Below are 26233 nucleotides of genomic sequence, written 5' to 3'. Positions count from 1 at the left end.
TCAGCCATTATGGATTTATAACACTTGTACACGTAACTTTTGTAAATACTGTTGTGAACGCTATTATCTAAAAGGGAGATAGACAATAATATATTTTAAAAAGTAATTGGGCATCATCTAATTCTTTCTATGACTGCTTTCTTTTCGCTCCATAAGATCACATAACATGAAGGAAACCCTGTTAAAACATTGCATTCGATAGGTGAATGGAGATTTCAAAATCAGCAGCCTTGTGCTGAACTGAACACACAAAGCTCCCAACAGCTTAAAGTCTTGCACAGCAGAAGAAATAAGCCCTTGCCATGGCAAAGCCTTCTGATACCTTCACTCATTCTTATGTACCCAACAAAAGGAGTAAATCAAACACTGTTTTTATGCAATGCTGTGCATGGTTAGTAAGAAGGAAGTGTCGTGCTGTGTTCAACATGGCTTACTTCCAGGAAAGTGTGCACAGGATTGCAGGATGTTGAAAAGTATTCCTTCATGTAAATACACACCAGAACTCCTGCAGATACCATCTTATCAGGAGGTCCATTCCGCACAACATAGGAAGTGGACCGTTAAGTGTTGTGGCACCTACCCTTTGGAATTCCCTCCTCTTAAATATTAGACAGGCACCATCTGTTAACTTTTCAGCAGCTACTGAAGACCTTCCACCTTCAACAAGCCTGTTCGTATCCCAGTCTGTATCCATGCTGGAACTGCTTTTAAAGGCATTTCTAAAGTTGTTTTTTAAATATGTTTTCAAGATGTCTTGTTTTAATGTTTTTAAAGATGTTTTGTTTTTAAGATGCTTTAAATTGCTTTTAGTGTTTTTGTTTGCTGCCCTAGGCTCCTTCTGAGAGAAAGGACGATATATAAACTTAATAAAGAAATAAAGAATAGAACTAGAGCCAACACACTAGGCCCTGTACTGGAGTAAATTGGGCTTGTTCAGAACTGGGCTGAAAAAGACAAGAGACAAAGGAGGAGGAGGAGGAGGAGGTTGGTTGGTAAGGAAGTTGCACAGAAAGGAGAAAATCAAGTGAAGAACAAGCTTGCTTGCTAATTCATAAGCAAATTAAAGTGTAACAGAACAATAGGCAAGACAAATTAGTTATTCCACATGCAAGCTAAGTTCAAGGGCATGCAATACTGTATTATTCTCACCTTTACCTGCTCTATAGGTCTTGGCCTGGTTGACTGGCATAGGGGTCATGGGAATGGGGTACAAAGGCTGAAAAAGAAGATGGCCGACAATTAGAGGAAAGCACACAAATACACTCCACAAATATTTCTCTTCTTTGGGTGCAATCACATGTGGCTACTATTCACTGGTTTACCAGGAGATATGAACCTAACACTGCATATCTGTTTGGCCAACAGAGATTTGACATTCAATTATGGGTGCTGCTTTCTGTTTATCGTCCCAGGTATTTTAGCCTGTGTTTTATATTGTTTTAAATTTTTAAATTGTTTTAAATTGTTTTTTAAAAGATGTATTTTAAATTGTAGTTGTTTTTAGTTACTGTAAACCGCCCAGAGATCTTCGGCTATGGGGTGGTATACAAGTATAATAAATAAATAAATAAATTGTGCCAGACTGCACCGCACAACCAATAAGGATTCAGAGGTTGTTGGAGTGGAACTCTGCCATGATTAATCTTAGAAGTCAACCATGGCCACCTACAGCAGCAGAAGCACCCCTGACTATCAACATTTCTTATGTAGCCCAAACAGCACAATCCATGCACAAGAGAAAGGTATTAGCAGGCTCAGGGGAATCTCAAGGTTTGCAGAAGTTAAATATAACTTTAGACAAAACCCTAGGGATCAGATGGGAACCCAACATCAGCCCAATGAAGGCTATACATGTTCAGGGACCATGGAATGCTAACTGTTATGGAGGGGTGTTTGTGTGTGTGTGTAAGAGGAATGTAATTATCTTGAGCACACCACACTGAACATTCTACTGCAAGTACCATTTGTTTTAAAAACTAATATAGCTTCCCTCAGGCCTGATTCACACAGTGTTTTAAGAGTTTAAGCCACAGTTTCCATGGCCAGGTGTCAACAGGAAACTGTGGTGTAACAAAACCCAGAAATGTTACATTACGGTGTGAGAGAAGAAAGTAGGGAAGGCAGGGACACAACATTCATTCTCATTAGATGGATAGTGTTATGCCTGAATCAGGCCCTGGTATGAAAACAAGTTAACAATACTATTTAACGCACAGTAATTTGAGACAAAGCAAACTCCTGTTGTGGCTTTCTCCAGCATTACATGCAAGCTTGCTTGAAGTCAAGAGGAGGTGAAAATAGCCTGGATGGGTGGTGGGGGTGGTGATAGGATTAAAATACTTTGGTATGAAAGGATTTGGGATATTGTTATACTGTCTAAGTTGACTTACTATAGGAAAGAGAAGCATGGACAGACTAATCGGTTTTGGAACGCTGGACTTTTTTGATGTATTGGAATAACAAATTTCAAGATAATGTGCATCCATATAGTTTATTATAAGTTAATATAATTATGCAGGTAATTAACAATGACATTTTCTTTAGTTGTGCTTAAATTGTATTTCTTTTCCTTTTCTGAATATTATGTTGGAAATGTTATTTTTGGAAATAAAAATGATGAAAAATACTTTTAGAAAGATGACTAAAAATAAATGCTTCACTTAAAAGGGATCTATGTGTGTGTTCTCAACAACATATACCAACCAGTGAAGGCACACACTGGTACCACTGGTAGATATTTTTTGAATGAACAAGATGAACTCTACTCTGAAAAATGAAAAGTTCTTTCAGCTCCAACTTTTTATTAGTCAAATCAAAGATATATTGTTTAACCAAGATTTCATTGGCACAGCAGGTAAAAAAAAGAAGTATGAGATAAAACTGGACCTAAAGTAAAACGAGCAAACAAACCAAGGTGCACGTAGGCCCTCTAACATCCTTAAAATGAGTGCCTTAAGACATACATTAACAGTTTCCAATATTTGTTGTAATAAATTTTGTTCAGTATTTGTGTGATTACAGCAAATCTGAAGGCAACACACTTCTCGCAGTTACAGAGAAGAATAAGAACAGCTGGCTAACTAACTAAATCCTGGCTAAATAAACTAACTAAATCCTGGCTAACAAGGATTCAATGAAAACAGTATACATTTCATAAAGAAAGTACATAATGACAAGTGCTCTCAATCACATGAACTCTGCAAATACAAAGTTATTGATTTGACAGGATCTTCTCTTGAGCTATTGAGTAGGCCTCTTCATAGTTTTCAAGGCAGTCCTCAACTAGTAGGGGTACTCAGGCTTTTTAAGTACTAGGTGATGCTTAGAATAAAGTGGCCCAGTCCCTATTCAGAAGGCTGATAAACACAGGGTGGAAATACATGTCACTTTGGCAAACAAAGGTATCCAAACCCATATTTGAGGGGGCAATGTTAATACAGGGTGTGTGTGTGCGGCGTTTGCAGGGGAAAGGTGCTTCTTAATCTTCCCTTGCTCACCAATTTCCTGCCCCCTCCTCACAGCCTTTCCTATATATAAACACAAAGGTTTGCCACACATTTCATACTCACCCTCTTAGTTTGGTGTTGGTTATCTAGGAAACCAACACCACTCTAAAGTAGTGACAATTTGTCATTCACCTAATGCAGCAAGTATACATTTGTCACATTAAAACATTCCTTGCTTTACCTGAACACCTGGGCTCACAGGAACAGGGTACATCATATTTGGTGCAAAACAAACAGGCTGGGTGTATACTGGAGTGGGCTGTTGATGGCCCACCATGGAAGGGCTGGGCTGAGCTTGCGGACGGGGTGATGTTGGTGTGGTAGAAGGCTTGGGCTGCCAAAAAGAAAAAGAAAAAATGGAATAGCTGAGCTACAAGTAGGCACTGAACAGTTTCATCACGTGTGCATCAACATACACCATGGACTTTCCCCAGTGAGCTTTCATTACGCTAGAAAGGAAAACAAACTATGCAGCGCCCTGTTCCAAATGGGAGCATGCAAAGAAATGCAACTTTGGATAAGCAGAGAACAAGGACAATTATGCCTCTTACCTGAGCAAATGACCGAGGGTTGAACTCCTTGGCGTTAGGGTTCAGTGTTGATTTTCGAACTTGTCTAAGGAAGGGTGGGGAAAAAAACACAAGATGCATATCAGACCGTTTTAGGCTATCACACTGGACTTCCCAACATGATGGTTCATTTTCCCCAGAGCTGTACCTCCAGTGACAGTCAATTCTTCCCATGTACTGGTGGAGAAAGATTTGTTGAAGCTTCTAACTTACACCATGGGCATGGAAGTTAGCGGGCAAGGTGTTCCCCTCTGAGTGTTGGAAGGTTTATTGCCAAGAGAGCACAACCCAACTAATAAGCAACAAGAACCTACTTCAAAATGGTACTGGCACTAATGTGGAAGGGGGTGGCAAACTGTCACAAAAGAGGAAAAATAAGGACAACACAAAAAAGAAGCTCATTCCAAGGTTTTAACCAGAAAACACTCCAACACCACTAACTCCTCAGGAATACAACCTGTTCCTTTTTGCGGAGAATGAGTAGCTAGGCTGGGATGGCTAAACTTTGGCCCTCCAGACGTTGCTGGACTATTCCCATCATCTCTAACTACTGGCCATGCTGGTTGGGGCTGATGGGAGATGGAGTCCAACAGCATCTGGAGGGCCAGGTGTTAGCCACCCGAGCTAGACCATCGGGGGAGGAAATCAGCAGCTCTGTAAGGACTCACAGCGCAATGCCTTGACTTCCTTCCCACACTTGAGAGCCTCTGACTATGGCTTCTCAGCAGCCAATGCTGCAGACAAGCTGTCAGGAGAGCATGAGACTACAAGGGGCCACAAACAGCCATTGGAACAGACAGACTGCTTGCTGTTCCAGGGGCAGTCAAAGTGGAAGCACTGAGAAGGCACATAGTCTCCTTGCAGCCCTCAGAGCCAAGGGGTTTGTTTGTGGCTCCTAGGAGAGGTCCACAGATAAGCAGCCATGAGGCATGCTGCTGTTGCTGCCCCTAGTGGCAACTCTAGAGCAGGCGATGCCAGTTGAAGAACGCACTGACTGTCATAGAGGACAGTCCCTGGATCCCAAGCTGCAACTCTTGCTGCACCAAGATACTGGAGGCTCCTGGCTGAAAATCAGCCTCTCTAGGGGAAAACCAAGAATCCCCTACCTCCATTGGCTCAGCTGAGGCCAAATGCCATTTGGTTCCTCCCATTCCAGAAGTCACACCCTGCCCCCCCAGGAAGACCTGAGTTTGCTATTTTTCCTCTTCCCTCCCTGTTCCCTTTTGGGTCATGGATCATACTAACCTGTAAAAAAGGGATTGCTAACCTGTGCCCATCCAGATTCTGTTGCTACAATTCCCATCATCCCTGACCTTTGGCTATGATGGCTGGGAGTCCAGCAACATCTGAAGGGCCGCAGGTTAGCCGCCCCTGCTGTAAACCAGTATCTTAAACTGTGAACCACCTTGAATGCATTGGCAGAAAGGCAATACATAAATGTGGCAAATACAATACAGTCCTGAACAACCGCTACCAATAAAAGGATGAAGGGGGAGGGAAGTCTTTGAAAACTTTCACAGCCCCTAGACTTGATGAGAGACTCAGTCAGTCCTGCTTCCTCAGGGCAAAAACTGAGAGGCAGCTCCCCCTGGTGGAAGCCTGAAGCCTCTACAAATCCTGCCTCCACTGGTAGGATGAAGGAAAAAATCACTGGCAGGAGGGAAAGTGGTATTCTCTGCATGCTGCCTTTCTGCCGTATAACACCACATGCAAAAGCCCCGCATACATCTTCAAAGCTGACGTCAGAAGTGGAACAGAAGATCAGAAGAGCCCTGTGGCTGGGTCAAGCCAATGGCCCATCTAGTCCAGCATCCTGGTATCGCAGTGGCCAACCAGATGCCTATGGGAAGCCTGAAAGCAGGCGCTGAGCACAACAGCACTCTTCCCAATTGTGATTCCCAGCCACTCAAAGGCACATTGCCTCCAACAGCAGAGGTAAAAACTCTATACAAAAATATGCAAAAAGGCAACTAAGGAGCACAGAAGAAAAAGCTGAGTGTTGTTGAGTCTTCTCAGCAACTGTCCCCTCCGCAAGGAATGCCAGACCTGATTAAGAGTAGTGCAGCCAGGATTACTCACTCAGTGGTGTCCCTTTTCTCTTCTTTCTCCTCTTTCTCTTGCTTTGTTCCAGGGCCGGAGGTCTGCACACCCTGTGAGGTGACCTCAGGCCCTCGCTTTGGCTCCGTGCTGCCACTGGGTGGTGAAATACTGGGACTGTTTGGCTTGCTGCTGCCACTGGTGGAGGTGGCATTGCTGCCAGTTTCAACTACAGAGTCTTTATAGCTGGAGTCAGCCTTCTCCTTAGGGACCTCTCTGGATTTTTCACCATCTCTGTTTTTGGTTAGCACCTGTTCCACTGTCTCTGGGGAGGAGCTGGGTTGTAACTGTGGGGGAGAAGAAAACAGAACTTTTATACCTCCTGACCTAGGGCATTTAGAGAGAAGGCATGGTCTACAATGAGTGCTTTGGACACTTATTTCCTACATACCACACCTTGAAATAGAGTTTGTTCTAATTTCCAGGATCAGGCATATTCTGCCATACATGGAAATGGAAATGGACTGCCTTCAAGTCGATCCCAACTTATGGCCACCCTATGAATAGGGTTTTCATGATGAGCAGTATTCAGAGGGGGTTGACCATTGCCTTCCTCTGAGGCTGAGAGGCAGTGACTGGCCCAAGGCCACCCAGTGAGCTTCATGGCTGTGTGGGGATTCGAACCCGGGTCTCCCAGGTCGTAGTCCAACACCTTCAAGAATATCAGGTTAACACTTGACCCAAGGACCAGAACCAAGGAATGGGAATGGCAGGGAAGCAGATTTCAGTTAAACATTTGGAGAGACTTCCTAAGAGTAAGAGCTGCTCGACCGTGGAACAGGTTGCCTTGGAAGGTGTTGCGCTCTCTTCTCCACTGGATGTATTTAAAGCAGAGTCTAGGCAGCTAACTCCCAGGGATACAGTCGCAGCTGCATCCTGCATTTCAGATCCTGCACCAACAGTGGGTTGGGCTAGAGGACCTCCAAGTTCACTTACAACCCTATGAGCCTATAAAGCTTCTAAAAGAGTCTCTTGGGACAAATACATTCCAGAGCACTGAAATGTTAGATCCTCTTCAGGTACTACTTTTCAGGTTTGCATGACCCCTAACAAACCTTGAGTGTACTGCAGGGATGGAGAACTAGTAGTCCAACAACATCTGGAGGGCCACAAGTCCCATCATCCCTGACCTTTAGCCAGGCTGGCTGGGGCTAATGGGAGTTGAAGTCCAACAGCATCTGGGGGTCACAAGTTCTCCATTCCTGCTCTAATGTACACACATCTGTGGAAAGGCATGCATCATACAGATATGGTCGTCAGAGACTGAGGAATGGTCACAGTTCTCTGTGGAAAGTACCCAAGAAGAGTACCAGATCCAGCTACACATAGCATGTATGGTGCCTTCAAGAATAAGCATTTTTAAGTAGATCAGAAGAAAACTTTTAAAACTACTCAGCAATTATTTATTTTATTTATTTATTTAAAATATTTCTATCCCGCCCTTCTACTCTACAATAGGGCACTCAGGGCGGCTACAATAAAAACGCATACATACATAATAAAATACACAATAAAAACACAAAACATTACAGTAGATTAAAATGCATAAAATACTATTAAAATACATAAAATGCAATCATGCATATGCATACAAACGTGCCTGTATATATGTGCATGCATGTATAAAAAAGTGAGACTAAAAGAACTTAAGATTTTAAAATGAAGAATAAAAAGCTTAAAACAGTATCAGGCTGACCCGTCAGTCCCAACCAAAGGCTCTCCGGAACAAAATAGTTTTGACAAGTTTGCCTCCTAGCAAAGTTAATTTCAGTGTGAACGCTTCACCTGCTGAGATTCTCTGCAACAGCACATCTGGTAGTTCCCCAGTGCCCCTGAGGTTCAGATGGTCTTCACTTCACAAAGGACTGAACCTTTGGAAGGCCCTGCCATGCAGTTGTCCTGACAACTAGTAGTTCTGTCTCCCAAGCAGGAACCGTCCCTGCCTCCTTTTAGACATCTTCTGAAAACTGTACAGGCCTTCACCATATGAATTTCTCTTTTTCACCAACCAGTATTTATTGATGTTTTTATTACAGTTTAATGGATTCTTTTACTGACTTTATTATATGTTGTATACTGTCTTGATATACTTTTATGGAAGTGTGGCATATAAATATTTCAGCATAGGCTGCCATCAGTCTAAAGGTGCCTTAGGGCAACAAGAGTCACAATAAGGCATTAAAATGAATGCAGGGAGGAACTCTCTTGCAACCAGCGTAAGTGTGCCCCCTCCCTTTCTACCCCCTCAACCATACTGACACTTCTTGAAACCTTTTACAGCTCTATCACAGTGCTCAAAGAGGGGAGTGGGGGAAAGAGCAAAAGCGTACCAACCAACCACCAGGTACAGCAGAGCAACAATCTAGTATTTTTAAAGCCCCACTGATTTCAGTAAGAGAGATTTAAGCATGTGTTCAATTCTCCCACTGAAACAAGGACATAAACATGCTCAGTTTTCATTGGATCATGGTCAGTGGGGAATGCACTCAAGACACCCACACATATTGAGATAGAGATGACTTATGGGATTCATTTATATTGACTAATCAGCAACAGTTGCCATTAATAGTAAAGGCACTTACCCTAAAGTCGTTCTTGAACTTCTTTAAATCATCAATCTGTTTTCTATGTTCTAGAACAGCTGGAGACACTCCTGGTAGACAATATAAATGTATATTTATTTATTTATTTATTTATTTATTTTCATTTATAAACCGCCCATAGCCAATGGCTCCCTGGGCGGTGTACAGCATACAATAATACAATAAATATAGCGTGTTAGAACTGACAAATGACATAGATTCAGTACATATGTAGGGGAAATGGAACTATCAAAAGGAAGTTCCAATACAGTGATTCAAATCTGTCACGCTGCCTCGGCTCAGAAAAAAGAAAAAAGCCCCAGAAGAGTTCAGAGGAAACTGTAATCCCAGTTATAACCTAAGAGATCAAGCAACTGGAGCAACAGAAAAACTGGAGTCATCTGCAAACGAAGCACTTTTTTTCATTGTGTGCACAGAGATATTTGCTGCATGTCATGTTATGTTTCCCAAATCTCGATGAGAATCCAAAGAGGACAGGAATCATCCCAATGTATGAAATAGGGGAGGCTTTTCATTTATATACCACATTCAGTGCCCACCTGCACTAACTGGCCTACAGCAGGGATTATGTGAGTTAGAGCCCAACAACCTGTGGAGGCCTGTAGGTGTTTATCCCTGGTCTATATAGCCACAAAGCCAGAGCTTGGAAAAGTTACTTTTTTGAACTACAACTCCCATCAGCCCCAGCCAGCATGGCCACTGGATTGTGCTGATGGGAGTTGTAGTTCAAAAAAGTAACTTTTCCAAGCTCTGCACAAAGCCAGATGTATTAAGCCAGCCCTTCCGTTTTGTCCATGCTGGGAACCCAAGAAAGTCTAAGAGGATGTGCTCTTCCTGCAGGCACCCCATGTTACATGCTCAACATAACTAAAGCCTGCAGTGCAGGGGTAACTAATGTGGACTCCAGCTCCCAACATCCCTGCCCACTGGCTTGGACTGCAACTCCTATCAGCTCAAAAGACTGGGAGGGCACCACATTGGCTATACTTGCTTAGTGCCTCAGAGTTTCCTGCTCTAATCTGGCCAAACCTGAGTCCTCTGGCATAACTTTTCATAGGAAACAGTCTTCTTCCTTGGACACATGAAGCGTATGTTACCATAAACAAAGAGAGACTTAGACATGATGCTCAAGTTCTCCTTGGAGAACCGAAGAGCTGCCTTAAAACTCTGAGCTATTAGAAAAGAATTTGCTGGGGCGGATGATGCCCAAGGCCAGCTGCCTGCACTGTCTCCATTAAGTCAGAGGAGAAAGGAATACTACGGCCACCCTTTCACATTTCACTTGCCATTGTCACTGTTCTCTGGTAAGCATCACAAACCAAGCCTTCCTTCTAACTTTTGAGCTGCAGAAGTGGACTGGCATCATCCTGGCAGTTGTACGGAGATTCCTGCCCCTTCCCCTGCATCAAGGTTGGGAAGAGGCCTGAGGGCTCTATGGCAACAAGGTAAAGAAAACCTCAACCACACAGTGCCACACTGGCAATCTCCCTGCCTGGCTCTCAGAGAGGGACAAAGCAATGACCTCCCAACTACTCTTTCCAGCTCTAGATGTGGGGCTGAGGATGGGATTGTCCACAACCTCATGTATCAGCACCAAGGGAATGGCAGGGTCCTTGCAACCACAATGCTTGGCTTGACTACCAAGACCAGGCAAAAATTAAGAACTCCTGGCTATGGCAGTGGGCACACAAATGCTACGTTAGCATTTATTTCCTCTTTGCTATGGAAAGACAGCCAGTGTGGTGTAGTGGTTAAGGTGCTGGACTATGACCTGGGAGACCAGGGTTCGAATCCCCACACAGCCCTGAAGCTCACTGGGTGATCTTGGGCCAGTCACTGCCTCTCAGCCTCAGAGGAAGGCAATGGTAAAACCCCTCTGAATACAACTTACCATGAAAACCCTAGTCATAAGGTCGCCATAAGTCGGAATCGACTTGAAGGCAGTCCATTTCCATTTTCCCCCCTTTGCTTTGGAAAAAGGAGCCAACTCTCCCTTTCCCCACCTGTCTGGAATCATCAAGAACATGCTGCCAGCAGGCAATTGCAGGGAAAATAGAAGTGGAAGCCTTTCCTTTGGATCGCCCAAATTCTCTCAGTATTTGGAGGGACTATTCTTTGTGCACAAAGCCACACGTTCTGATACCTACTAAGCAGAGGCCATGCCCTTGCACTCAGAAAAAGGTAAAAAGAAAGCACAGGGGGCATGGCATCCGACACTGGGCCATATACCCTGGAAGCTGTTTTTTAAAAAGCCTACCGTATACATGGACAACTGCAAAGTTTTCACTTCAAGCAGATAAATTTAGGAGGCACAGAGAAGCTATACTGTTTTTAGGCCAGCAACTATATATCACAATATATAGCCCTTGAAGGGGGCTTAAAAGGTCCAAATAAGCTAGCAAAACAATAGATTTGAACAGTTCTGGAATTATTTTCCAAATGTTAGTCCTGATGAATACCTGAAGGAACAAACATTTCACCCTCTTCACATTGAAAATGGCCTCAACAAAATCTTCTCTTTCTTCCCAACAAAGCTAATACTACTATCTCTTATGCTTCATTGATGCTGAAGTAATCTTATTTAAACTCAATTGCACAGGCACAGAGCAAACTGACTGCAGCCTGTTTCCCAATGGTTCTCTCTTAACACCTTGAACACATCTTTAGAGGATTCCTACCTTTGCTTTCAGATTTGCTAAAGCTAGGAGACATTTCACTTGGCTTTAGATGTTCCTTGGATCCAGCAGGAGAAGAACTCTGTCTCTGGTCCTGAAGCCTTGAATCTTTAGCTAGGAGGGAAAGTCAGTCCAGTATTAGCTGCATACCCAAAACAGCCTGGTTGATGTTTCATGTACATAGTACTCTAATAACTCTAGATAACAATCAGTTGGCAAGAAAGGGAAAGAGAGAAAGATGAAAACGATGAAGACTTCCATGCAGCCAGAAAGCTTAAACAACTAGATACTAACACAATTTGGCCCATAAGAGATGTTATCCTGCTGTTTCCTATTTGTTATGAAGTGGGGGAAAGAGAGAAACCAACATCCTGAGACTAAAGAGAGACTTTCAAAAAGCCACTTTTCATTCTAGGTATTTTGTTAAAGGGCTCTGTAAATCAAGTTAAACGTGTTTCTTCCAAAATATACATAACAGTAATCTCACTTTTTTATATTGTTGATTTAATGTATTAAAATTCTAACCCAGCCTTCTGTGACCTGGTGCCCTCCAGCTGTTTTGGACTTCAGCTCCCATAAGCCCCAGCCAGTACCAACATGCTGGCTAGAATTTATGGGAGTCATAGTCCAGAACAGATGGAGGGCACCAGGCTGGGGAAGGCTGCCCTAATCTGAAGAGCTAAAAGGAGGTCAGAGGGGCTTATCGGGGGGGGGGGAAGAGAAAATCAGGGCACCGCCTTTTCCTACTCATTAAGCATTTTTAAAATTTGTAACAGCCATTCAGAAAATTATGTAGATGGCTGGAGCTGCCAGTTTTATTTATTTATTTAAAATATTTCTATCCCGCCCTTCTACCCTATGGCACTCAGGGTGGCTTACAAAAATAAAATCAAACATGTACATAATAAAATTGTAAACAGTAAACAGTAAAGATTCCCACACACAGAAAGAAAATTGTCTGCATACGATCTGCAAACCTAATGCACAATTATAAATGTGTGGGAGAGCTGTTGTACAACCACTTAAACACAAAAGCAATTTTTAGACCATCCCATGTCTTTGTATTTCTACTCAGGCTCAGAACAGGGCAAGATAAAAGGGTGTTGTTGCTTCACCTTCAGCTGCTCTGTTGGATGCAGGACTGGCTGGAGCAGGAGAAGCAGCTGGAACAGGCGTGGCTACAGACTCTGCCGGAGTAGAGCCAGCTTGGGGAGAAGGCAGAGCTGGACCAGAAGGCACGCCACCAACACTGCTCTGCCTTGGAGACCGGGGTCTGTGTGCTTTAGGGGACAACCTGGGGACTAGAAACGGAAAAAAAGATAATCCGTTGCAACGTTCCCCAGCTGTTCTGTGCTAATAAAAGGGAAAGCTAATGCCATGCTTATGCTGAGTCAATTAAAATTGTTAGCGAACACCCACTTCCCTTTCTAGGAAATTCCCCAGATTTTTGTTATGTAGTTTCGCTTCCCAAGCAATTAAGTGCTTCTTGTAATCTATGTTCTAGAATATAATACTAAGAATATCTCCACTGTGAAATAACGCTTAGTAATTGATTGTATTGAAACAGAACAAGGCCTTTTTAAAGTAATAGTTGTGTGTCCAAATGGACACCCAGCCTAGCTTCGGAACACCCAGCAGACACAAACGGACACATATAATTTAATCATTGAACCAAGAACACAAATTCAGATTGTATTCTAAATAGATGTCGGAGGCCAGTGGGAGAGGGTACAGGGAAGAAATAAAACATCTTTTGCAGAAAAATAAAACATTGCTCTTCAACTACAAAATACAAAAACAAAACAATCTGTGTTGGAATTGTTTTTTAATACATTTTAAAAGTTTTTTTTGAAAAATATGTTTTTAAAGATGTTTTGTTTTAATATGTTTTTAAGGATATTTTGTTTTAATATATTTTACAGTTTTTTAAAATTATGTTTTATAGTGTTTTTAGTGCTTTTGTTTGCCACCCTGAGCTCCTACTGGGAGGAAGGGCGGATATAAATCTAATAAATAATAATAATTTTCAGTCCTGTCTAATCCCAGAACAATTATTCTGCAATCTTATAGTTCTGGCAGTATTTATTTATTGATTGATTGATTTATATTCCACCCTGCCTCCTAGCAGGAGCCCAGGGCGGCAAACAAAAGCACTAAAAACACTTTAAAGCATCATAAAAACAGACTTTAAAATACATCAAAACAAAACATCTTTCAAAACATTTTTTAAAAAAGCTTTGAAGACATCTTAAAAAAAGGTTAAAAACATACTGTTTTTTAAAAAAGGTTTCAAAACATATTAAAAAGTAATTGCAACACAGATGCAGACTGGAATAATGTCTCAACTTAAAAGGTTTGTTGAAAGAGGAAGATCTTCAATAGACGCCGAAAAGAGAACAGAGATGGTGCTTGTCTAATATTTAAGGGGAGGGAATTCCACAGGATAAGTGCCGTCCCACTAAAGGTGCGTTTCCTATGTTGTGCACAACAGAGCTGCTGATAAGATGGTATCTGCAGGAGGCCCTCACCTGCAGAGCGCAGTGATTGACTGGGTATCTAAGGAATAAGACAGTCTTTCAGGTATCCTGGTCCCAAGCTGTATAGGACTTTGTACATCAAAACTAGAACCTTAAACTTGGCCCGGGAGCAAATTGGCAGCCAGTGCAATTCTTTCAGCAGTGGGGTGACATGTTGGCAATATCCTGCCCCATAGGGTGCATTACAGTAATCCAGCCTGGAGGTTACCAGTGCTTGGACAACAGTGGTCAGGCTATCCCTGTCCAGAAATGGCCACAGCTGTCTTACCAGCTGAAGCTGGTAAAAGGCACTCCTAGCCACTGAGGTCACCTGGGCCTCTAGTAACAAAGATGGATCCAGGAGCACCCCCAAGCTACGGACCTGCTCTTTCAGAGGCAGTACGACCCCATCCAAAGCAGGCAACTGACAAATTATCCGAACTCGGGAACCACCAACCCACAGTGCCTCCGTCTTGCTAGGATTCAGACTCAGTTTATTGGCCCTCATCCAGCCCACCACCGAGTCCAGGCAGAGGTCCAGGGCTTGCACGGCCTCTCCCGATTCATATGTTACAGAGAAATAGAGCTGGGTATCATCAGCGTACTGCTGACACCTTGCCCCAAATCTCCTGATGACCGCTCCCAAGGGCTTCATATAAATATTAAACAGAATGGGGGACAAGATGGTACCCTGAGGCACCCCACAGCACAACTGCCAGGGGGCCGAAAGGCAATCACCCAATGCTATTCTCTGAAAACAACCCTGGAGCTAGGATCTGAACCACTGTAAAACAGTGCCTCCGATACACATGTCACCAAGTCGGCCCAGAAGGATTCCATGGTCAATGGTATCAAAGGTCACTGAGAGATCAAGTAAGAGTAACAGGGTTGCAGTCCCCCTGTCCTTCTCCCGATAAAGGTCACCCATCAGGGCGACCAAGGCCGATTCAGTCTCATAACCAGGCCTGAACCCAGACTGGAAAGAGTCAAGATAATCTGTTTCATCCAAGAGTACTTGCAATTGCTGTGCCACAACCCTCTCAATCACCTTCCCTAAGAAGGGGGTATTTGCAACCAGTCGTGGTTGTCGCAGACCAATGGGTCCAGGATGGGCTTTTTCAGGAGTGGTCGGATCACCGTCACTTTCAGGATGGCTGGAACCATGCAATGTTGTGTTGACCACACCCTGGATCCACTCGGTCAAAACCCCTCAGCAAGCTTTAATAAGCCAAGAAGGGCAAGGGTCGAGAGGACACGTTGCTGGCTGCATCATTGCAAGCACCTTGTCCACGTCATCAGGCCGCATCAACTGAAACCGTTCCCAAGAAGTTGCAGCAGACGTTGCACTGGACACCTCATTGGGGACTACAGCAGATGTGGATGGGGCATCAAGACTGCTACAGAGGCGAGCAACTTTACCCTCAAAGTGCCTTGCAAACAATTCACAGTGGGCCTCCAAAGGGTCTAAGACTTCATTTCCTGGAGCTGAGGTCAACAGACCCCTGACAATACAGAAAAGCTCCACTGGACGGCTACTTGAGGATGCAATGGAGGCAGAGAAGTGGATTTCTTCGCCACCCTCACCACCACACAGTAGGCACGGTTCCGATGTTTTACTCATGCCTAATCAGCCTCACAGCACATCTTTTAGCACTTGCACTCTAGCCGTCATCCAGCCTGTTTCATTGCCCTTAGCTCACTGGTGTACCAAGGTGCAAGCCGGGCTCCACAATGCTGGAGAGGGCACTCAGGGGCAACCGTGTCAAGAGCCCGAAGCGCCTTGCTGTTCCACAGCGTGACAAGGGCTTCAACATAGGCCCCTGATCTATCTACTGGGAACTCCCCTAGGGCATTCAGGAATTCAGTGGATTCCATTAGTCTCCAGGGGCGGACCATCTTAATCTGTCCACCATTAGAGAATTCAGTGTTTGTAGTTTTTATTGTATGCTATGCAGTTTTTAAAATACCTTAAGTTCCTCGAAAACAAAAATAAATCTAACCACCAAATATAAGTTTGCAATATTAGAACAGTTGTGTTTTTAACCAATTTTTCTAAATTCTGAAATTGGAGATTATGATTATTTTGCTTTTTATTTTGTGTATTTACTGGTGGGTGGGCAGGCCAGTAAGAATTCTGCTAGGCTAGTAACTTGTGTAAATGCATTTGTAAGGCTGTATTCACTCCTTTTTTCAGTATGAACCACTTTTGCCTCAATCCAAATGTCACGGTTTGTACATGGTAGCGAGGCTTCCATGTGCAGGCCATTTGAATGAAAAAATGGACACCTTGTAACAATTCCTTTTGAAATTGTCCTGAAGCAAAAGATTGCAAAGACAGACTTTTTACAGAGTCGGACCAACCCTGACTTTCTAATATGGAGGAGAATCTCAAACCCGGTTGTCCAGCATGAGTCTGGCATAAGAGGTGACATGATAGAACTTGTGGCCATCCAATGATGTTAAATGCTGGAAGATTCAGCACAGAGAGAAGGAAGTACCTCTTCATGCAGCACATAGATAAGCTATGGAACATGCTCCCACAGGAGGCAGTGATGGCCACCAAATTCAACGGCTTTAAAAGAGGATTAGACAAATTCATGGAGGATAATGGCTATGCTCTGCCTCCACTCTCGGAGGCAGTATGCTTCTGAATACCAGTTGCTGGAAAATGCAGGAAGGGAGAGTGCTCTTTGCACTCATGTCCTGCTTGGGGGTTTCCCATGGGCAACTGGTTGGCCACTGTGAGAACAGATGGGGCCACTGGCCTGATGCAGCAGGCTCTTCTTATGTTCTTATTACACATGATAAGGGACCAGATGACGGCACATTTGGGGGTTGATGGCATAGATAAATTTAGTTCTAGAACCCAATCTGAGGCACAATCCTACACCTGCTCCTTTGTGGAAAGCCCAACTAGTTTCTAAGTTTTCTGCGTCTTCCCAGCCACCCTCAATAGGATAAAAAGGAAAGAGGGCAACCAAGAATGTGGTTTAGGTTTAAGAATTTGGATATCTTGTGCTCCTTGAGTATCCAAATTCTTAGGCCTAAACCACATTCTTGGTTGCCCTCTTTCCTTTTTATCCTATTGAGGGTGGTTGGGAAGACGCAGAAAACTTAAGTAAGCAAAACTTAAATGGAGTAAACAACACATTCTTCAGTCCAGAGCAGCCTTTCCCAACTAGTGGGCCACCAGATGTTGTTGGACCATCTTTCCTGACCATTGGCAATGCTGGCTGAGGCTGATGGAGTTGTGGTCCAACAACATCTGGTGGCCCACTAGTTGGGAAAGGCTGCTCCAGAGGAAGATCAACACACAGCACAGATTAGAGGGAGTACAATGGTCATATCATCTACAAAGGCCAAGAGCTCCAATCAACTAGCCTACCAACCTACATTGTCTCTGGGCAGGAAAATAATCTTCTGGTGAAGACTGTCCATCAAGGATGCAGAAACAGCACATTGGCTGGTTTAAATGGTAATCCCACCTAGTCATCAGCAGACCTGTTGGTTACCCCAATCTGTGGCCTAGAAACAGGATTCTTTTGACTGTAAAATCCCGAAATGGGACTTTCTGCAGAAAGCCCAGCTTTACTTACCCCCGCTGACCACTGATGACCATGTCCCACCTGAAGGGCTGCCTCGGGCTGATGAAGATGTGGCGGCTTCCCCTGGCACATTGTGAGAGACAAATTCTAAGCCACTTGAGATTGTACCCCTCCCAGTAGAGACTCTGTGACCTCGAGGGTGCCGCTGTGCCTTAGGAGACATCCGTGGAGGTCCTGAAAAAAGCAACACACGCACACACACATACACCCTAAACTGTGAACACCACATAACTTCTCTTTTTTCTCAGCTACATTCTATAAACACAACAGAATTTTGTCTACATCGGGGTGGAGAACCTGAGGCCCTCCAGATGTTATTGGACTACAGCTTCCATCATGCCTGGTTGTGCAGGTTTGAGCTGATGGAAGCTGTAGTCCAAAACATCTGGGGGGGGGGCACAGGTCCTGCATCCCTGGGCTACATCATCATTCAAGGTCTCATGACATGTCAAGATTGGTGCTCTGTGTATTTTATATCTCATGACAAAACTTGGAGACAAATTATGAAACCAGGTAAGATGCAGGGTGAGGACACAATCAAGACATCCCTTGTATGCACGTGTCCCATAAAACAAAATGGGAGATGTGCCCAAGCACAACTGAGAGGATGCCTATGTATTTCACCCTCTTGCAAAGAGCCAACAAAATCCAAAATCTGACCGCTTTGAACATTTTAGCCCTCCTGGTGGCAAAGAAATTGGCATATAATAGCAAAGATGTAGATTAATAAAGTAAATGGGAGGCTTGCATTTACAGTTTTACAACCCTCATGATTTCAAGGTCCCTACATATTAGAGCCATTTCAAAAAATTGCCTGAGTTTACACATATTTCATAGTATTTTAGAACCAAGGCAATGTTTCTCTCAAATGGTTTAACATCTACGTACATGAATATGGTACACAAATTACATGCATTAAAATAACAACATTAGCTGCAACTGAAAAGGCTCGGTCCACGAGTCCCTCTTTGCAGAACAAGCTCCCTACACCAGGACAGAATTAAAATTCTTCAACTCCACTGAACAGATTGGGAACACAAACACAATTTCCCTCTAGTTCTAACCAGTCTCCCAGAACACAGTTGCCTGTAAGGTGGATTCTGCAATGGGCACAATCTGAATAGGGGATTTTTGACTGATTTATGCACTCCTGTCAATGCTGGAAAGCATCATCCTGAGCAAAACCCTCCATCACCAGCCACTTTGAGAATATGTAGATGCAACACTCTCAACTCCTTAAATAGGATTATGGGATCAGGATCAGGCCTCAGGTTCACATGTCCCTCCCTCCGTCCACCTGATCTTCCCATCTAGCAGAAATTTTTCAACACTGGCCTTAATAATACCTGACTGTTACACAGACACTGACCTTAATGATGCCTAATGTTGACCAGGGTTAGTTTTTAACGTGGCATCTGAAGTCAGGTTTAAACCCTGGTTAAAAGCAAAGCTTAGTTGGCAGTGAATTAATGGCAATGGTGATGCAACCCTTATCCCTGGATATGGTCAGTGAGGGTAACGGAGAGAGACTATGTGAACCTGCAACCATAGTTAAGTGACAGCCCGTGTCACATCTACATGGATTCTGCAACGCACTAAAGGAGCACTAAAGTGGAGTTGATTTCTCACATCCTCAGGAAAGGCCCATGACTTTATGGTTTGGGGTTTTGTGAAGTTTTCTCTTAAAAAAAAGTTTTAACAGAAACAAAACAAACACAACTTTTATTTATTTTTTGAAGTTCACAAACTATAGGTTCAGTAATGAAGAAAACAATTATTTTAAGTATTAACTTCCAAGAGGAAGGGGGAAAAACACAAAGACAAACAAAAACTCATGAACAAACAAAACTGTGGTATTTGTACCTTCTGAAGACATGCGTTTAGGCATAGTAGAGACAGGAGCTGGAGAGCCTTGAGCAGAGGGGTGAGACGGGGGCCTGGAGGGCCGCGAGGGGGGCCTGGAGGGCGGCCTTGTAGGGGTGGCTGCCCGAGGTGGAAGAGAGTTGGGACCTGACTGGTAGCGAGAAGGTGGGCGAGAGGAAGGAGATGGGCAAGGCGATGGCCAGGGAACACCTGACAGAACAAATGATATGAAGGAAAGCATAAAAACTAAAGAAAAAATTATGGGGGGGGGGGAAACGGGGGGGAAAGTAAAAATGACAAAAATGATTTCTCATACTTTTTTTTTTTAGCCCATTGGGGATTTCTACAGGCTCATACAAACAACAAAAGTAAATTCTGCAGAGTTATTCCACCCTCAATCTAAGACAGATCGGTTTAAAAAAGGATTACAATAATCAACTGAAGTTTCCCCCAATGGGTTAAATTCAAGATCTATGGACACTACCGCGGAAGAGACAATGACAGGTAAATCAGTTATGACTATTTGCATACAGCAGACCACACTCATACTGCTTGTGCTTTTCCACAGATAGCTGTGCATGATGCCGTGGGTGGTGAGGAAGACCTAAATGGGGAGCTAATATCCCACGTATCGAGTAAAACATGTGTGCACCAACTTGCCCAGTATAAAAGGAGTCCACTGCACACATCACTTGGCACAACAGCATTTTAGAAACAGAGGCACAAGCAGCTAGCAGAGGATTTAATTAAGCAGACGGAGTACACCGACCGCTGGATGTACCACTTTTCTTATGTTAAGACAAATGAAAATGACAGAAATTCCTTTACAAAGAAAACTGTGTTCAGCCGATGACATTTACTTCTATTGTACCCTTTCAATAATGAAGTCATTCAGGATTTCAGTGAAACAGAGACCTCTTTGCCCCAGACTACAGCAGAAGGTTCCTCTAGAGGGCATTATTTCCCAAACCAAACCTGCTGCCGTTCAAAAACACAAGGGCTTTGATGATTTTCTATGGCATATAGGAAGCACAGAAGGGCACAAGTCTTAAGGGTATGGCCCAGCATGCACTGCTTTGCTCATTTGAACAGGGCTCCCAAAGTAAAAAGAGAAGAACAGCAGCAGGACTTGGTGAACTGCAGGTCTCTCATTTTATCTTGCAAGCACAACACAGCTATCATTTGTTTTTGACCAGCTGCACCTCAAACATAATGCTGCTTACCTGCAATCACTGAACAGTCCAGGCCTCCCCTCCTTCAACCCTCACACTTAAAGAGAGCATGCTTTATTTCTTTAAGAGAATATATACCCTGCCACATACGGTTCCAAAGAGCCCCTAGGGCAGCTTAAAACGCAAAAAGAAAACAAAAAACAAAAAGCCACTTTTTTTGTTACTGGACTGTGTGTTACATTTTCTTTATGCCAATTTTGGAATTTACATTTAAGGGGAAAAACTGATGCTACTGGTTCCCAGTATAATTAAGACAGCTGCATAGATTACCAAGGTTTACATGGTGTGGAATACTCGAATGGGGGTCAAAAGAGAGAAAAGGCTGCTGGACAGCTTCTCTTTCCCATCCCTTAGAAGGGACTAAACAGGAGCATTTGTTGGCTAGCTCTACTGGTGTGGTCCCACTGACCACACTGTGGCTGCAGCACAAAGACAGCCAGAGAATTTCCTTCCAAGGCAACAGGGACACACTGTTTTCAAAAGAGAAGAGCCAGTCTCTGGGTAATAAGGCAATTCCCTGCACTTTTTAAGACGGTATTCACAAGCACAGCTCCATCTAAACAGCTTTAGATTCTTTCTACTTCAGTGGTGGGAGAAATGATTTCAAAGAGCTACCACCACAGGGATCCAGGAACAGTGAGCATTCGGTACAAAGGCTTGCTTATTTAAGTCATGATGAATACTTGCCTCCATTAACTACTCTTTGGTCTGCTCCAGAGTTAGAACTGTAGTCCGATGAGTGAGACCCAGATCTTGAAATTGGTGGACCTGATCCAGACTGACCCATTCTTGGTGAGTTCTGCCTTCCAGTTCCCCAGGGAAGAACATCCCTATTCCGCTGTCCAGGTGGAATGTACTTGTTCTCCCTGGAAAAAAAAAAGGGGGGGGGAATGTGATTTAAGCCAAGAGGTGAGGCCCATGTTCCATTACTCATAAGAGCAGGGAAGCTATTGTTCAGGAATGAAAGCGGAAAGTCCCCTGCAATAACTGCTATTAAGAGATTTAATGGCAGATTCTGTAGATATACTTTGGGGTATTTTTTTTTTTAAAAAAATCTGAATATATTAATTCAGTACAGTTAACATCAAAATGTCATATAAATACATTAACGCATGTCCAATAATTACAGAAAAAATGTTATCACAACACACGGGCATGCATGTGTGGCAAAACAAAGGAAAAAGTTGCACACCTACAGGTCTATATTACCATTAAAAACACCACCATCATAAAAAAATTTATTGTACTAGCCATTGGCCTTGACGATGTTAAAATATACTCCAGACCATACAATAGAATACAAGTAAATAATAAAATAAAAATACAATATAATGATGTAAAATACAGTAAAATCCAATTCAAGCTGAAATTAACTGGGTACACTCTTAAAGCTCTTGAACATGATCTGCTACATCTCTCTAGTTCTTTCTGCTGGGAGTTTCCTTGCAGCCAAATCATATATTGCTGTTCTAAATGTTATTTATGGGTAAGCATCTTCTAAGAGAAAGCAGATAATTTCGTGATCAGAATAGGTTGTTAGACTAGACAAAATATTTCTCAGGGATTTTTCTCTTGGGCCATCATATAAAGGCCATAACATAATGGGTTATGTTTTCCACCCGTTTTAAATTATAGATGCAAGTCCATTGAGAAACTGGAATCTTTCCATATCTGCCATCCGGCATAGCTGAAGGCATAATCTGTAAGCATAGTGCTAAAAAAGCCTGTTTGGAGGGGAAACAGTTCTTCTAGGTATCTAGCTCTTTGGTGATCCTTTTTAAAAATATCATACCATCGAGAAAATTTGGTTTTTTGTAACAACTTCATGTTCTCACCAGCTTGCTCTTCATATATTCTGTCCTTTTTTGTCTAAGTGGGCCCAAAATGATTCTGACAGATTATACTTCTGTAATAAATTTTGGATACTATTGTTTTGATTTCCCATATTCCTTGAGAAGAGATATGCTTGTTTTATCAGCCAGCCTTCTGATAACATATACATACATTTATGATATTCCAATAGTGCCACCTGTACCCTTACTTCAGTGGAGGGCCAGCCCACCTCTGCTCAATAAAAATAGAGTCCTGTAATTCCAAATATAGCGACACTCATCTAGGATCATGTAATGGAGGAACAGTCCAGTCTTATGATTCAGCCATTGTAAGTTGGGACCTCATGAACATTCCACTGCATACACAGACAACTGAGCATTCAAATTGCACGAGAAGAACACTTCTCATGCAATTTAAAAAATCTTTATAAAGTATAGCAACCTTTTGTCTTCCCTAGACCATACAAAGACTGCAGGCAGCTGCTATGTTATCATACAGAATTTCAATCAATAGATAAACTCCACACTGATTGGTGGTAAAATTAATTCACTATTTCAAAAATGACAATGTGCAATAATGTAGTAATTAACCCTCCCATCCCCAAGATACCTGGGGGTCACACTGTGGCCTTCTCGCTCGCTTGCACTTCTCTGAACAGCCGTGTATTTTTCTTCTTCTGACCGGTCATCATTTTCCAAAGCAGCCCGAGCTTTGTACTGAGCACTCGATTCAATTTCTTCTGCTAACTGGGTCGCTCTGGCTTCCCTTTTTAAAAATTCTTCTGAGTTATCCCTCTCAAGGGGTACTCTACAAAAAAGGGAGAGCAAGGTATGACTGAAAGTTCTAGATTCTCTTTAACAAAACATTTCTATAGTTTACCATGGTAAGGTCACAACAACAGAGGAATCAACTATGAACCAATGGCTTAATTATGTCTGCCAGTGGTTTCCCAACTAGCTTATTTCAGGAAATCCTGTCCACACTGTCTTCTCTGCAAAGGTCCTCCTTTGCCACAGAACCCCAGCATTTAAAAAAACAAAACTTAACTGCATTTGGGATTTATACTATTTGGATTAATAAATCTGTCCCCTACAGCTACTGATTTGCTGTCAAAGCCAACTAAAGTGTTGAGGTACAATCCAGAGTACACACAGCACTGCACAAAGTTTCCTGTTAAGCAACCTAACTTGTCATAATTAGTAAAAAATGCTGATTACAGTAAAAAAGGATTCAGACAGTAGAACTGCCCTCATTCCAAAAGCTTCTCTCCCCCGCTTTTTTTAAAAAAAGTTCATTCTGATTAATATTGATCAAGAGTTATGTGGGCAACTGTTTGAAATTCAGCATTGTTTTTTGACTATCTTCAAAAATAAATGGGAGTTGGGGGGGTGTCAGAAACTCATATCCACCCCCACCCTGTATGAAACAGTTTCCCTCTTACTAGGCTAAGAAACTGGTGAAATACTCTTAATATTGGAGACTAAACAAAACAGGAACAATTAATATAAAAATCATACCACTTATTATGACTTACGTATATGAAGATAAACTGCTGTCATAAGTTGACACTACACCATAGTTTTCTTCATTGTATCGAAACATGTCATTAGGATCCCATCCATTGGACTAGAAGGGAAAAATGTGTGGGTTTCAAACAGTTCAAAAGTCAGTTCAGAACAAGTCCAAAGGTCGTCTAAAGCAAGGGTGGAGAACCTGTGGCCCTCCGTATGTTGCAGGAGTAAAACTCCCATCAGTCCTGACCATTGGCCATCCTGGCAAGGGCTAATGGGAATTAGGAGTCCAACAGCCACTGCAGGACTGCAGGTTCCCTAACCCTGATCTAAAGGAAATGCCTCTGAACCTTTTAGAGAGAAGTCACAAAGCCTGGAATGCTTTGAATTACTGCACCATATTTTACCCAAGAGCTGCTGTGTTACTACCTTTAGTAAGACAAGAAGACAATTCACCGCCTGAAATATACCAACAGTTTGCCTTCCTTTGACTAGATGCGGGACTCTGTATGTATCACAAAGAGGTATTACTGTTATACACACAATACATATATTGTAACCCACCCTGGAACCTTTGGGTGAAGGGCGGGTAATAAATGATGATGAATAATAGTAGTAATAGTAATAGTAATAATAGTAACAATAGTAACATACAGGCTGCTGCAGCCAAATCATAGGCAGGTGGTGAATGCCATTTCCCAACAAAATGCTACAGAAAATCAGTATCTTGATTATATTTTACAGGGCAGCGTACACTGGAGTAGCCTGCTGATTAAACGCTGTAGGACCTGGTATTTTTCAAACAGAATATTGGGTAGCTTGGCAAGCATGGGCAAACCTGAATTTTTGCAGAACCTTAATTTTGTCTGCCCCCCAATTAAAAAACAAACGCTTTTCAGAAGGTAGCCAAGAATTTAGTTCTGGATCTACATAATTTGATTTAAAATATTTTAAATCAATCCTTCACTTAAAGGTACAGGAGGTTCAACAAAATCCCGTTTTAACAAGTTTCTACTATTTCTTAATGTTCCTTCCATACAGAATTTCCTAAGCACAAGACTTTTCTTTTTGGAGCAGCGTGTGTAAAAACTAAATAACCATATTGCTTGGACGTTTTTGCTTCCGACTACATGCCCCCCTCCCTACATGTCAACCCAAGGTGAAGATGCGCTCACAACATCGGTCTCCAAAGCTTCAAGTTCCTCTGAAGCAGTGTCTTCCCCACCATCCCAAGGCTCCAGATCCTTTTCTTTGTGTTCGCCATTAACTTTAGCACTGATTGCAGAATCTGTAAAAGCATCTGTAATTGAAAAATAAAGTCAACATAAATATGCTCAATTCAAGTTGATTAATAGTCCATATGCCTTCAAATTCCAAAGCCAATTATTTCACTCCATAGAATGAAGGTGAAAAAACTAAACATACAAGAAAGCCCATTAGTAATACATTGAATATGATTAATTTTTTGTAGAAATTGATTATGAATCTTTATGGCTTGGAATACAAACTTTGGAACTGATTCAGTTATATAAAGACTGTGTGCCCATAACAAGAAAAGAAGTGTAAATCTGGAGCTCGTCACCTTAAGTTCACTCTATTTTACTTCAATTTAGAGCCACTCCACACCCTGCATTTTGGCACAAGCAGCAGCAGCATTTAAGTTCAATAAGACTTACTCCCAAGTAAGTGTATTGAAGCCAAAGGACACTAGTATGGCTCTTTCTCTGGTGAGGGATGCACCACCTCCTTCCACAGCCTACACCTAGAATCATAGAATCATAGAGTTGGAAGGGGCCTTGTAGGCCATCGAGTCCAACCCCCTGCTCACAGCAGGAAATCCACAGCTAGAGCATCTCCCACAGATAGCTGTCCAGCCTCTGCTTGAAGACATCCAGCAAAGGGGATCCCACCACCTCCCTAGGCAGTCGGTTCCATTGCCGAACTGCCCTTACTGTCAAGAAGTTCCTTCTAATGTCCAATCTGAATCTACACTCCTGCAACTTAAAACCATTAGACCTAGTCCTACCCTCTGGGGCAGCAGAGAACATGGCAGGCAGTGAAGAGCTTTAGGTTTCATACTGGGTGTAACAAAAGGCAACAATCATATTTCTAAATGCTTATTAAAATGCTTTTACACAACTAGAAATGACAGCATAGCTAATTTGAAATTCTATGAGAGTAGAAGCATTTTGACAACAAAAACGTCTGATATTTGCAGTGGAA

The 26233-nt window shown here is 42.7% G+C and overlaps 1 protein-coding gene across 5 annotated transcripts in view; it reads right to left on the bottom strand.

The window, feature by feature from the left end:
• ATXN2 (ataxin 2) overlaps positions 1-26233 on the bottom strand; it is an 88312-nt gene that overhangs the window by 19067 nt on the left and 43012 nt on the right. For 3 of the 5 annotated variants that reach the window (XM_061603489.1, XM_061603484.1, XM_061603487.1), the window contains 13 exons: positions 25186-25310; positions 24034-24125; positions 23109-23306; positions 21354-21532; positions 19435-19644; positions 17563-17745; positions 12566-12751; positions 11454-11564; positions 8755-8825; positions 6155-6459; positions 4058-4121; positions 3688-3840; positions 1150-1216 (listed from right to left, as the gene is read on the bottom strand). In XM_061603489.1, the coding sequence (XP_061459473.1) occupies positions 1150-1216; positions 3688-3840; positions 4058-4121; positions 6155-6459; positions 8755-8825; positions 11454-11564; positions 12566-12751; positions 17563-17745; positions 19435-19644; positions 21354-21532; positions 23109-23306; positions 24034-24125; positions 25186-25310 (1944 nt within the window). The remainder of the gene's footprint in view (positions 1-1149; positions 1217-3687; positions 3841-4057; positions 4122-6154; positions 6460-8754; positions 8826-11453; positions 11565-12565; positions 12752-17562; positions 17746-19434; positions 19645-21353; positions 21533-23108; positions 23307-24033; positions 24126-25185; positions 25311-26233) is intronic. The other 2 variants (XM_061603485.1, XM_061603488.1) reach the window with 1 other exon arrangement.

This window comes from Rhineura floridana, chromosome 19, assembly GCF_030035675.1.
Source record: "Rhineura floridana isolate rRhiFlo1 chromosome 19, rRhiFlo1.hap2, whole genome shotgun sequence".
NCBI classification, from domain to species: Eukaryota; Metazoa; Chordata; class Lepidosauria; order Squamata; family Rhineuridae; genus Rhineura; species Rhineura floridana.
The sequence above is the reverse complement of the archived record's forward strand: the minus strand, read 5'-3'. Positions and strand labels throughout refer to the sequence as shown.